The sequence below is a fragment of the Vidua chalybeata genome, chromosome Z (assembly GCF_026979565.1).
Source record: "Vidua chalybeata isolate OUT-0048 chromosome Z, bVidCha1 merged haplotype, whole genome shotgun sequence".
NCBI classification, from domain to species: domain Eukaryota; kingdom Metazoa; phylum Chordata; class Aves; order Passeriformes; family Viduidae; genus Vidua; species Vidua chalybeata.
The window spans coordinates 34423717-34437637 of NC_071570.1; the positions used below are offsets into that span (position 1 = coordinate 34423717).

The 13921-nt window shown below is 38.5% G+C and overlaps 1 protein-coding gene across 2 annotated transcripts in view; it reads right to left on the bottom strand.

Annotated features, from left to right (window-relative positions):
* Positions 1-8221: 8221 nt before the first annotated feature.
* The window catches only part of ITGA1 (integrin subunit alpha 1), a 66696-nt gene continuing 60996 nt past the window's right edge, over positions 8222-13921 (bottom strand). For both annotated transcript variants that reach the window (XM_053968831.1, XM_053968830.1), the window contains 2 exons: positions 13054-13170; positions 8222-12331 (listed from right to left, as the gene is read on the bottom strand). In XM_053968831.1, coding sequence (XP_053824806.1) covers positions 12287-12331; positions 13054-13170 — 162 coding nt within the window. In that variant the 3' untranslated portion in view covers positions 8222-12286. The remainder of the gene's footprint in view (positions 12332-13053; positions 13171-13921) is intronic.

Sequence of the window (13921 nt, forward strand, 5' to 3'; positions counted from 1 at the left end):
TCCTTCACCCTCCTTGCCATCTAGGTCATGGCCATTTAGGTGTGACACACTGTAGCTATTATTTAAGGAGCACATATATTCTCTCAGCTTCTTATTTGTTTTTAAGCTTTGGAAACTGAGCTATAAATTAAAATGAAGAAGTTTGTCAGCATTTGTCAGCAGGTGGTTTTCAACAGGTTTTTTTGGACAAGGGTTTTATATGGACATCATGCATTTAAAGAAATCTCCACCAGGATGTTAAAATCCACTTGATGGAAGTGCAGCAGGGACCTATCTTTGTATAACTTACATTGGATTCTTTCATGCATTTGCTTTATGGAACACACAGGAGTGTTACCCAACCTAATGCAAGAGCTTGTACATGGACTCACTGTGAGCACTGCCCTAGACACTGCCACTGCTGAACTCCAAAGCCCTTTCCAAGGCCCTTGGTCAGTCATCACCAGGGACGACTTGCAAGTCTCTGGGAGCACTCGTTTCCCTTGCACAGTGTCACAGGAGACCTGCAGACATCTCAATCAGTACTGAAGTGCAGATATTGAAGCAGTAACACCAGCTTCAGCACCCAGACTGGTTCAGTGACCAGTGGGAAAATTGTGATGGGAAAAGCAGCAATGGGAGCTTTTCTTTCCATCTGCACTGAGTGTGTATACATGTATGTGCCACTCCAGGACAAGAAGGAAAATCTATACTTCCACAAGGAATAAGAAGGACATAATTAATAAAAATTAATGAAAGAACAATAAAAAACAACAAAAATCCACAGCATAGAGAAAAATTGTTTCTTAATAATGGAATAAACCTAGAATTGCCCTCTGCCCCACCCTAAAATAACCTCTGCAGACTAATGTGGTAATTTCCTAAGAAACAATGTCTTTGATACAGTTACCTAATTCTAATTATAAATATATCCTTAGGATATGAAACTTTCTTTATCATCCAGATACAATGTTGAAGAGTACTTTCTCATGCAAAAAGACTGTCTCCCAGGGTCCTGCTTCTGAGACAACATTCTCCAATCTTTACAAAGAATAGGTTGTAGGAGAATAAATACTATGACAATTACTGTATTCTTCAACAATACTCCTTAGATGAAAGCTTTTGTTTTAAATTATTATAAGCCATTTGATAACAACCTTCTCATAAAATTCTGAACTGTACTTTGCATATTATAGAAACAAGAGTTTTTATATTGTGCAATATTTAACCTTTTTTGATTCATTTCAGAAGTTTTATACATATATTGAAGATATCCAGGGAAATTATTATTTATTATTGTTCACCTACACTGATAAACAAATTACTCAGAGAACAGTTTGGTTGGTGCTCTTTACCTCTGCACTATAAAATGGGGTTTGATACACACCCTTTGCTGTACACGTTTGTTGTTTAATGATGTTTTATAGCACCTTGTCATGTCTGTTTGTCATTGATCATAGGGACACTGGCCAAAACCACCATATCTGCCTGAGCTTATTTGCAAAGTTTCCTGCATGGTTCTATGCAAATACAGTGTGCACATTAGAATAAACTATTTTGTTATCAAGGGCCAAACAAACTTTATTTTTCACAGTAAGGACTGTGTGAAGCAGTTTACTTGATCACTATGAAAAGATCACTATAGTTTTTGCATTTTCAAGAAAAAATAGGAGTAACAGAGTGAGGATAATTAAGAAAGCTTGCTTTTAAAAGTTATTCTGGTGAACAGATACTTAATGATCAATTTTACAATTTATGCATGTAATTCTAGCTTTTTAATGTGATGAAAAACATTCAAATTAATGCCAGCCTTCTCAGAGAAATATGCAGGTATCTCCATATTTTGTCACTTGCAAGGGCTGACCAGCGAATCAGAGCTTATGTGGTATGCAAAAATTAGTTATCTGTTAATGTGCTTCTGGGAGGAAATCTTGGAAAAGTGATTAATTTACACAAAGAAGGCCAAGATGAATGGCTCCACTCTTTGATTTGTCTGGAGATACTAGAGGAAAGGGATACAAATATTAGTTATTATTTTTAGCAGAAACATAGTGTCTATAACAAAAATATTACATTAAGGGGTCCACTGAAGGAAAAAGAACAAGCTACTAAAAAAAGCTCAAATCTATAAAGGAAATGTTAAAATTAGCTGTGAGGATGTAGTTTAGACATTACTAATAATTCAGTTTTGAAATAAAACTGGAAAAGGTCAAAAATACACTAATGGCATTTTAGGTTTCACATAGGGAATGAGCAGAGGACAAACCAGCACTTTGCTACGCTACTGTGCAAACCACACATTTTTAATGCTTTTTGCAACTTTGGTTCAATCATGTCAAAGTGCTATACAGGAACTCTCCAGTCTTGGTCTTGATGCACAGCACCACTTCCTACTCTGGATGTACCAGCATTTACCTGTTTCTTGATGTTTTGACTGAACTGTGTTCTACCCAGCACAAAATATATACACATATTTTTACCAATTCTTTATTCAGGTAAGTAAAGCTTAAATCTGCCATGGGGAAATCATATAAATGGGATGTAGTGAAGCCAGTGAAGAAGTGTTCCATTCACCTGTGATCTCAAAAGTGAGGTCCTACAGCGGAGCCCGCTAACGCAACCTATATAATTTCAGGGTCTCTGGAGCAGCTGATGTGCTTCTCCAATTACCAAAGTATATAACGTTGATACAGATCCAATAACCACATGAACTCTTAAAAATAGTGTTTATATTTAAAATATTTATCAGACAGGATTTAAAAGTACCCGATTAAAAGACAGGAGCCTCTATTTCTTTAGAATATGCCCTTGTTTACATTTTTGACCATTTCTATTTTGAAAAATTCGTAATTGTTTTGATTTTTTTTGGAATTAAGATCTATAAATTATTCCTTTTTATTTGCCTGCCATCAAAAGTTGCTCTAGAATTTGGATGACATTTTTTAGCAAACATGACTCCCTTAACAATTTCCACTGAATGCCACTGAATTTTTAACTATTTATGGGGGAAATATTTTAGTCTTACTGCATTACTTTGTGACAGATTTGTTTTTCCTTTTTTTTCCCTTCTTAGATTGTTTGCAGTTTAGGTGTGTGAAACTAATGAAAAGTAGTATTGAATATAAAAGAAATCTTTTAGTATATTTGTAAGTGCTGAACTGGACCTATACTCTCCTGGTTATTTGCTACATTTTGTAGGATTAGCTATAAATCTTGAGTAAAAGATGGAACATCAGAGAGGTGGTGGACAAAATGTGGTAATGTGATCACATGTTGTCTAGTAGACTGTAAAAAAGTGTTCACATTATCACATAATCAATTAGATTGAAAAAGACTTCTGAGATCATCAAGCCCATTCCAATTTCTAATCACTCTTTCTGTAAAGAAATATCTCCTGATGTCCAATTTTAACCTCTCCGGGTGCAGGCTGAACTTATGTCCTCTCATCCTGTCACTGCTTGAATGGCAGAAGAGATTGACCCCCATCTGACCACAGCCTCCTTGCAGGGAGTGAAAAGGTCTCCCCCGAGCCTCCTTTTCTCCAGGCTAAACACCCCCAGCTCCCTCAGCTGCTCCTCACAGGACTTGTGCTCCAGACCCTTCCCCAGCTCCATTGCCCTTCTCTGGACTCACTCCAGCTCCTCAGTGTCTTTCTTGGAGTGAGGGGCCCAGAGCTGGACACAGCACTGGAGGTGTGGCCTCACCAGTGCCCAGCACAGGGGGACAATCCCTGCCCTGCTCCTGCTGGCCACACCATTGCTGATCCAGGCCAGGCTGCCATTGGCCTTCTTGGCCACCTGGACACACCCTGGCTCATGTTCAGCTGCTGTCACCAGCACCCCCAGGTCCTTTCCAGCCACTCTGTCCCAGCCTGTGGCACTGCCTGGGGCTGTTGTGACCCAAGGGCAGGACCTGGCACTTGGCCTTGTTGAACCTCATACCATTGGCCTCAGCCCATCGATGCAGCCTGTCCAGATCCCTCTGCAGAGCCTTCCTGCCCTCTAGCAGATCAACATTTTTGCCCAGCTTGGTCTGGACTGTGGATTTAGTAAGGGTATACTCAATCTCCTCATCCAAATCTTTAAGATATTGATCAGGATAATAAATATATTGAACAGAACTGTGCCTAACAGTGAACGTTGTGGAAGCCTAAGAGTGACTGGCCCCAGCTGGATGCAGCACCGTTCACCACCACTCTCTGGGCCCAGCCATCCAACCACTTCTTAACCCAGCAAAGAGTGCTCCTGTCCAAGCCCTGGCCTGCCAGCTTTTCCAGGAGTGTGCTGTGGGAGACTGTGTCAAAAGCTCTTCTGAACTCCAGCTAGACAACATCAACAGCCTTTCCCTCATCCGTCAGGTGTGTCACCAGGTCATCAAAGGAGATCAGACAGGGTCTGCCTTTCCTAAACCTGTGGTGGCTGGGTGTTATCCCTCTGGTCCCTACAGGCTGTCCTGTAAGTGCCATGTGATCACATTCAAGATGATCAGTTCCATAACCTTCCCTGGGACCAAAGTCAGGCTGACAAACCTGTAGTTTCATGTATGTTCCTTCCAGCCCTTCCTGTGCATGGGAATCACAATGACCAACCTCCAGTCACCTGTGGACCTCCCCAGTTAGCCAAGACTAACAATAAATGATGAAATTCTTAGCATACTCTTCTGCCAGTTCCCTCAGTACCTTTGGGTGAATCCCATCTGGTCCCATTGGCTTGTGGGTGTCTGAGTGGCAGAGCAGGTCACTGACTACTTCCTCCTGGATTGCAGGGGTCTGTTCCCCATCCCTGTCAAGCTCAGGGGGCTGGTTGCCCTGATGATCACTGGTCTTACAGTTGAAGACTGAGGCAAAGAAGGCATTAAAGATATCAGTGTTTTCTTCATCTTTGGAATTGTATTTCCTCCATAGAGTTCAATAAAGAATGCAGTTTTTCCTTCATCTTCCTTTTGTTATTAAGGTTTTTATAATAATTCCTTACCAGGTTGCAAAAATCTTACCCACTTTCTAAGAAAATTTGTGCTGGTGGGGGGACCAACAGGCCAGCCCTCAAAAACTGGAATAAAATCTGAAAGTTCTGTGCATGAGGGGCTGGTGGGATGGTCATGGAAGAGGGGCCATGTGATAAGACAGCACATGCCCCCTCTGGGGGTTGGTGACATGTGACTGAAGCTTTGCCATTAGGCCATGTGCAAAGGTGTGCATATTGCACCTTCTGTAGATTTTATTTAGTCACTAGTTCTGTTTCCCCAGGTCTCAGTACTGGCTCCAGTTCTGCTTGATATCTCCATCAATGACCTTGACAAGTGGTTGGGTGCACTCAGTCTGTTTGCAGTCAGCAGTGTGTCAGAGTTTGGGTGGGACTGTTGATCTGCTGGAGGGCAGGAAGGCTCTGCAGAGGGATCTGGACAGGCTGCATCGATGGGCTGAGGCCAACAGTGTGAGGTTCAACAAGGCCAGTGCTGGGTCCTGCCCTTGGGTCACAACAGCCCCAGGCAGTGCCACAGGCTGGGACAGAGTGGCTGGAAAGGACCTGGGGGTGCTGGTGACAGCAGCTGAACGTGAGCCAGGGTGTGCCCAGGTGGCCAAGAAGGCCAATGGCAGCCTGGCCTGGATCAGCAATGGTGTGGCCAGCAGGAGCAGGGCAGGGATTGTCCCTCTGTGCTGGGCACTGGTGAGGCCACACCTCCAGTGCTGTGTCCAGCTCTGGGCCCCTCACTCCAAGAAAGACACTGAGGAGCTGGAGTGAGTCCAGAGAAGGGCAGTGGAGCTGGGGAAGGGTCTGGAGCACAAGTCCTGTGAGGAGCAGCTGAGGGAGCTGGGGGTGTTTATCCTGGAGAAAAGGAGGCTTGGGGGTGACCTTACCACTCTTTACAACTGTCTGAAAGGAGGCTGTGGCCAGGTGGGGGTTGGCTTCTTCTCCCAGGAACCAGTGACAGGATGAGAGGACGTAAGTCCAAGCTTCTCCAAGGGAGCTTTAGATTGGAAATCAGGGAGAATTTTTCACAGAATGGATGGTTAAGCATTGGAATGGGCTACTGAGGGAGATGGTAGAATCACTATCCCTGGAGGTGTTCAAGAAATGACTGGACATGGCACTTTGTGCTGTGGTTTGCTTTGGTGTTGTCAAAGGGTGAACTTGATGATTGTAGCGGTCTTTTCCAAACTTAATAATTCTATGAACTATGATGTTTCATCACATTATGAAGCATATATTACTCTCTAATATTTTAATATTTGTTGGCTGGGTGGTATAGGTAATTTTCCAAATACTGGGAATTCATGACATATAGGAGCCAGGAACTGAGTTAATTTTGGTAGTTTCTCCAAATAAACAGCAAATAAGCAAAAATTTTTTTTTTTTTTTTTTTTTTTTTCAATAAGCAAAAAGCAATTCAGTAGTTTGTGAGATTCCTGAGAATTTCAAAACCTTCATCACCAGAACTAATTTTTTTTTTCCAGTCTAACAGGGTCATTGGAAATTTTAGCTGAACCCTAAAGGTTTTGGGATGCAACAGCATCTATTCTGGCAGAGTGTAAAATGCCTGAGACCAGAGTAATAGGCTTTTGTCACTGAGGTTTTATGAGCTGGCATCCAAGAAAGTGAGTTATTAATGGCTATTAGTTTGGACCATGAGAAAAGAAAACTGAGAAAGATTTCTCTGTGTGTTCTCCAAAATAATAGAAAATAATTTACCCCAGGAAGAATAACAATACCCTGAACACGTATAAAACTTAAGCACCATAGGTAATACTGAACCAGATATGTGAAGCTTTGCAATAAATATTAACTTCCAATATCAGATCAAGCTGAACCATAACCAAGAAGTGTGATTTCACCACCACTGAAAGTGAGAGTGGGTGAAGGGGATGGACAAAGTGTGCCAAGACAACTGGCTCACAACATCTGTAAGTTCAATCTACTTTGAATAGTTCTGCTCCTTATCCCATTTCTTTGAAAGTCCCCAGGAGATGCAACATTCAGTGAGCCCTTGAGGAATGTCTGTCCTTTCTGAGAACCCTCAGGAACTGAGAAAAGAAGGGCAGAAGGGTAAGAGCATGAGCAGGGAAAAGCAGTAAAGTAGCTCTATCCCCCACTGTGCTAGAGTCAGAATCAAAATCTGCCTTTCTGAGGTCTTTTTTATTTTTTTTTTAATTGAATGAACAAAATCCAATATCTCTCTGAGGTGTCAGCCCTCAGTCTTTTTAACTAAAAAGTGATTTCATTAATGATAGATCATTTTATCAGCCACTTTTTAAAGCAGAATCATTTGTGCTGTCTAAACTGTGGTATCAGCCAGTTGTTACAAAAACTTCATCAGCACTTTAATCTTTATGACTCTTTATTGTTACAGGGCTCAAACTACACCCACTGCATGAAATGATATTATCTTTGAACTGTGAAGTGCTAAGGCCTATTTCTGATAAACACAATGAATTATAATCCAGTTCTGTAAAAATCACACATCACATCACAGTTCTTGCTGTGAGAAAGTGACTCTGGTTATTCATTAATTCCACTGAAAAGTAATTTAAACCAATCAAGCAAAACTAGAAATGGATTTTTCCCCTGATTTTCATTGAAATGCTCCCATGGTAAATGTCTATGGGAAATGTTCAGGAAAGTCTTAATGATCAGATGCATATAGACTAGTTAATTTGGTAAGCACACCCCCATGACTAGACAGGATGTTGCTGTTAGAGAACTAATCATTCAGCATCAAAATAGTCTCTGATGAGAGAACAGTTATTACATATTTTGTAATGTTTTCTAAAAGTTAACGGTGATATAAAAGATATAATCTTTGTCTTCTAGGAAGTTTTGATACAAACATTTACTAGGTCTAAGGACGTTAATGAGAATAATTTATAATTATGCAAGACCATAAACTATTTGGGTTACAGGAATAAGTTGTACAGAGGAATTGCTGGACAGGAAGAATGGTTAGATGAATGAATGAATGTGTCTTTCAACTTTTATTTAGCGTCATGGAAACAACTCTGTGCCAGGAAGTCATATGATCTTCTAAAAAGCTTTCAAATATGGATATAAGCACAAAGTCCATGAATCTATTGACAACATATTTCTAACAGCTTGACCACATCAAGCTTTCCTGGATGTGATGCTGTGCAAGAATGCTTGTTTCAACAATGCCCTTCTATTGACAGGTAGATGAATCTGTTTTTAGGTACTGAGATGACTTAATATTATTCTCATATAAATAACAAGCAAACAAACTACACAGAGACTTGTTAGACTTAATTTCTTTTTTAATCAATAAAGCACATGGAATACTTTTACAGGAAAAAGAAAATACTGTGCAGAATGTTGTGGTTTTCTTAAAAAGTATGTAAATCCCCGTTTGTTCCTGTTAAGTGGTATAGTTAAGAGCAGTACAGTCTGATTATCTTATCTGCTTTTATTTTTGCAAGGGTCATCATCTACACAATAGGCAATTAAAGAAATTAACCAAATGGGTTATGTAGAATTCATTGGATGAATATGACCCTAACTCCAGCCTATTGGTGCCAGGTGAGATGAAAATCCTTGGCTTCAGTTTAGGGTAGATTCCCCTGACTCAAGCTCTGAAGATGAGGAACATTATGCTCAAAATGATTCAGCACAGGATATGTACTAAAGGGCTCAGGTAAGGGGTCAGGGTGTGTGGGTTGTGTCTGTAGTTGTGTCTGGAGGCTCATAGTAATGACTTAAGAGTGAAACCAGACAAGCAAAGGAACTGCCCAGAGAATACAAGCAGCTGCTCAAGATTGCTCTAATGGAGATACTGTTTCCTAAGACTTCTAAAATAATGTATGGGATCAGAAATCTCCAAAACAACCTGATATTGAGGCTGGAGTATACAGAGAATCCCTGTCCTGTATGTTCAACCCTATAGAAAAGTAGCTTGTCCATTCCCACTAAGTTACCTACTTCAGAGCTGAAGTTAGGAACTGAGCTGGGTGGGCCAGAATCCTTTAGTTACGTAATCTCTGGTTACACCCCCAATTTATTATTAATTTTTACACAAATTTACTTTATTTGCTTTGCCAAATAAAAAAATATTTATCTTCATAGTTATTAGAATCACATTATAACACTAATGAGTCTATTTTTAGGAATAAAACTGGTTACATGCTGTAAAATTAGATTCTTTAGTGCCTGCCAAATTTAAGTGAGATGTTCCTGATGTTTGCAATATGCTTTCAGTAGCTTTATCTGTTGTATATCATGAAAAGCAGTAAAATACTGCTCTTCCAGTGCTGTGTGGAAAGGCTAGTATGGATAAAAATAACAAGTTTACTAATCGCTAAGAATCGTGTAAGAATAATGTGCTATAGTGCTATCCCCTTGACATACTTGTATGTATGTATGTATACTTATCTTTTAAATAGATATTATAATCGAAAACATGATAATAGGACAAATGTGAAAAGAGAGAAAGCATAATGAAAGAGGAAAGCAGTGTGGTTATACAAAGCTTATTACTGTTTTTACAGTGCAAAGAAAGTCTAACACGAAACACTGATCTTAAACATACTCTACATTGATAAATACTATTGATTTAGTTTTGCATAGTCTTCATCTAGGGAAATAGACTGTTCTTTTGACTTATATATTTTTAGTTAGGCTGATGCTTTAAAATAAGATATGAAATATCACAGGGAAAAATGAAAACCTCTGGTTAACAGCTTATCATAGCTAAATAGTCAAAGACTTAAAAGTATGCTGCATAAGAATTACGTGTGTCTTACACAACTTGTGAGTAATTTTATGAAGCTGGGAAAAATGACCTCATTGTTAACAAACTGAATGAGTAATAATAAATACAACTATTTCCTCTTCTACCATAGACTCCCTACGTGTGCACAGGTGAGTCACAATTCCTTCAAAATTCTGTTCCTTTACAAACTCATAAGAGGTTAACAACACTTCTGCGTCTTTTCAGAGATACTGTGAGAAAAAAAAATTACAATTCCGATGTGTTTGAATGCTATGGTGCCAAGGGCGATTTAATTCCTTCAAACAAATGGGCAAAATAACACATTTTCCTAAAGTAAAACCTGTGTCTTACTTGGAACTGAAATCACTGCTGTATTAATTTATCTTCACAGTTCAACAAACAGATTTTTCGTTTCTTTCACAATGAATGAAGCAGGGTTTCTATCCACAGTTCCTCTATGTCACTTTATTCCTTCCATTCATGTGTTTTGTGCTCAGACCCCCTTCAGGCAGGGGGCCCTTCCAGCTGTCCAGATGAGCACAGCAACCACATCCCACTGCCTCAGCAGATCTCCCAGGCTCTGCAAAGCACAGCCACCCACAGTGTTCCCACGGAGGGCTCTGCCCTCTCCTCTGAGTCATACTGCTACCTTCAGCAGACTGCTGCTATGAAATAACCACCTTTCCCACAGACATGAGGAGAAATTGCCAACACTTTCTAACTCAATTCTACTTGTTGCATTCACATAAGTCAGCCTTTCCCAATAGCTACTTTCTCTAACTTAGAAACTAAATAAAAGGTACTGAAGAGTGACAGCACCTTTCAAGCAATGAAACACCTTCTGGCACACTTTGAGTTTTACTTGCCAGCATGTTCAACCTAATCTATATTCTCTTCTTGAAAAATAAGTGTTTATAAAATTTACTACTCTTTTTGAAGCTATTACTATAAAGACAGTGATAAGCAAAAACATTTTGGAAAACTGCCTTTTTTTTTTTTCTTTTTTTTTTTCTTCAGTGATATTTGTCCCAAGAGGAGGAACAAATTTCCTGGCTTCCTTAGCATGGCAAAGCTTTTCTGCCAACAAATATGTCTTACAGAACTTAGAACACCTCAGAATTTTCTGAGCTACTGGCAATCAATACTGAGTCATGCTGAGGCAGCATTACACTTTGCCAGCATGCATCCTTTTTCTCCTGTTAATTTCATGTGTCTCCAAGAAACACAGGAAGCTCTCAAGGTCATGGCACAGCAATGAGCCTCAGGGAGAGATCCTCATGGGAGGAAGACAAGTGCATGACAGAAAGGAAGAAACTGAATGATCTAAATAGAAAGAAAAAAATTTCTTAAAGAAACCTTTTGCTATCTACATTTCAGTGTATTCTCATATAAACTTTAAATCTTTGACACAAAATAAACATAATTTCTTAAGTGCTTATTTAGTATGCAAATTCTTCATCACTTCTTAAATTCCTAAGTAATAAAGATGAGCTGTGACTTATAATACTAGAAGAAGCTTGCCAGTGCTGAATTTCCTATCTGTGCTCTTTTGATAATTTCCATTTTGTACACTTTAAATTCATTGGATTAAATAGCTACACAAGAAATTTACAGTGACAGTTTATGAAGCACCCTGCTGGCTACTCCAAGATATACAGCAAGAGTCAAACTTTCAGGGTGCCTCCAAACATTTTCTGCATAAATATGGACATTTCAATTTGCAGATAGAATTATGCCCCTGCTTATTTGAATACAGTGTGCAATCAGATGGACTTGAATAATTTGCACATTTTTAGGCCTGCCAAAAATATATTTCAAGTTCAGTTATGCGATTTAATGCATCAATCCTTTATGGTTCTTGACCATAAAAATCTCTTTCTTGGAGTATCCTTAATTCAGCTGGACATGCTAAAATGAGCAGAAAGAGAAATCCACGGTATTTCAGTACTTTTCACCCAATATTCTGGAGGTACTTCTGTCTTCTGAGTTGCCATTGCATCAGCTATCACACAGCATTTGGTGCATTCTCAAAGTTTATGTGTTCTGCCTTGTGAATTGAGAATCTGCTTCCACAGAACTGACATAAGAAGGGAATTTTGAAAATTGTGCATTTTCCTTTTGAAAATCATAGGGTGATAAAAACAACTGGGATTGCTACATACAATCTGACCTGTTGTGTAATTTGGAATGAAAAATGATTCCACATACATAGGTATATAAAAATATGATTACAAACTTTCTGTATTCAAAAATGTTAGAATCTTTGAACTCCGTTACTCTCCAAAAATGAGCAACGCTTACAGGTATATTCTTGAGGATCACAAAATGCTGCAAGGTTGTTAATTTTTTTTTTTGCATCATTTCTTTGCATGTGTGCTTGATTTTTTTCTTGTTTTCTATTTCTTGGGTTTTTTTTCATGCACCAGCATTTGGAAAGCATTGTAACCACTGCATATAAGTTCATAATTTTACAGTAACATTTTGGAGGCAGACCTGAGCAAAAATGTCTGGGTTTTTTTTTTTTTTTTTTTTTTTTTTTTTTTTTTTTTTTTTTTTTTTTTTGTGTTTGTTTTTTTTTTTTTTTTTTTTTTTTTCATTTCTCCATTTTCTTCTTTAATGGCCTTTTGAAAAATCCAGCCTGCAGAAAAGAAAAAACGTCACTAACAACTGGTCAAAGCACATAAATCATACTGGTTACATTCATGTGCTGGTTCTTACTATTTCAATACTTGCACTTCTGTACAAAGTTAATGAGTATTTTATCATTACACTGTTTTTCCAGGAATGGAGAAACTAAGTACAGTTAATATATAGTAGAGTGATTGCTGAATCATTGTTTTGCTCACATATTGGAAGTGTTAAAGTGCTTAATAGTAATTGCTACTCAGTTGAATAAATAATATTTTATTTTATAATGTAAAGATTTTCAAGAGATTATGCATGTTGAAATTTATAAGCTGTAACCTTCTAACTAATTATGAACAAAATATTTAGCCTGGAGAAGAGTGCCCACTTGTGGCAAGACTTACACTACAGGGCTTAGCATTTCTTGCACAACAGAAAAAACTAGTTAACAAAGGTCACAGCCAAAGCTGATAGAAAAATTAATTAATAAATTCACTAAAATATCTTCTTATTTTTCTTTCCCTAACATAATGGCAATATAGGTTTCGATCAGGTAGTACCGCTCGCTCCACATCAGAAAAATGCAGCGTAATTAGTTATTTTGTAATTTCTTCAATATTTCACAGTACTTATTAGATAAAATTATTGTCTGTGAGGTTCTAGTTATGAGAAAGAAATGATGGATAATTTGAGCATATTTGTTTAGGCTCCCGAAAACTAGGTCATGCAGCTTACCTTCCACAGAGCAAATATAAGCAGTGCGAGAATCAAGAGTCCAGCAAAGATACTCAGGAGGATAACCCACAAGGGGACTGTACCCGGTGGGTGTTCTTTGGAAATCTTGATCATGGTCTGAAAAGTGTTCAGAACATAAGCAATAAATAATATGTCCTTCCAAAACATCAAAATAGCAGCAGTGATTAATCAGTATGCAGTGATTTCCTAGGGTACCACTTTATTTTACCTACAGGAATTAGTAGGAGGGAATTAAGAAAATAATCTCCAGCATGAAAGGCTGGAGATTATTTACACAATACTTTGCACTTTTGTAAGTGCATTCATTTATGAGAATGGCCCTGCTACAAGTCAGTAAACATTGATTTAAAGGACACAGGACCAAAATCATGAGCAGCGGAAGGAATAAGCTAAGGAGTTTCTTCAGTACACTCTTCCTCACTCAGTGCCAGCCTTCCTGAAAGATGGAGCTAAGCATTAAGTGTAAAAGCCTGTGTAGACACCAACTTGATTTTAAACATGGTATATCTGGTGTAAACCCAACAGAAACAAGTAATACTCACTTTTTAATAAATGTGACTATGTAGGAGTTTGGATTAACTGAAGAATTTATTAGAGACCAACTTTATAGTTAAAAAGAGCACTGAAGAACTGAACACTAAGCATGAAATTATGTCCCTAAAAAAGGTAAATCTGAAATTCCTTGTCTCTTCAAGCCTCTCAGCTGTGTTTTTGCTCCTGGACTGAATGTTAATCTATCACTTAAAAGAAATTTCTAGATACAAAACCAGCTAACAATGGTCCACTGAGTTTTGCATTTTCAAAAATATTTTGTGCAAGATGTAGTTCACATTGAATATTACTTTTC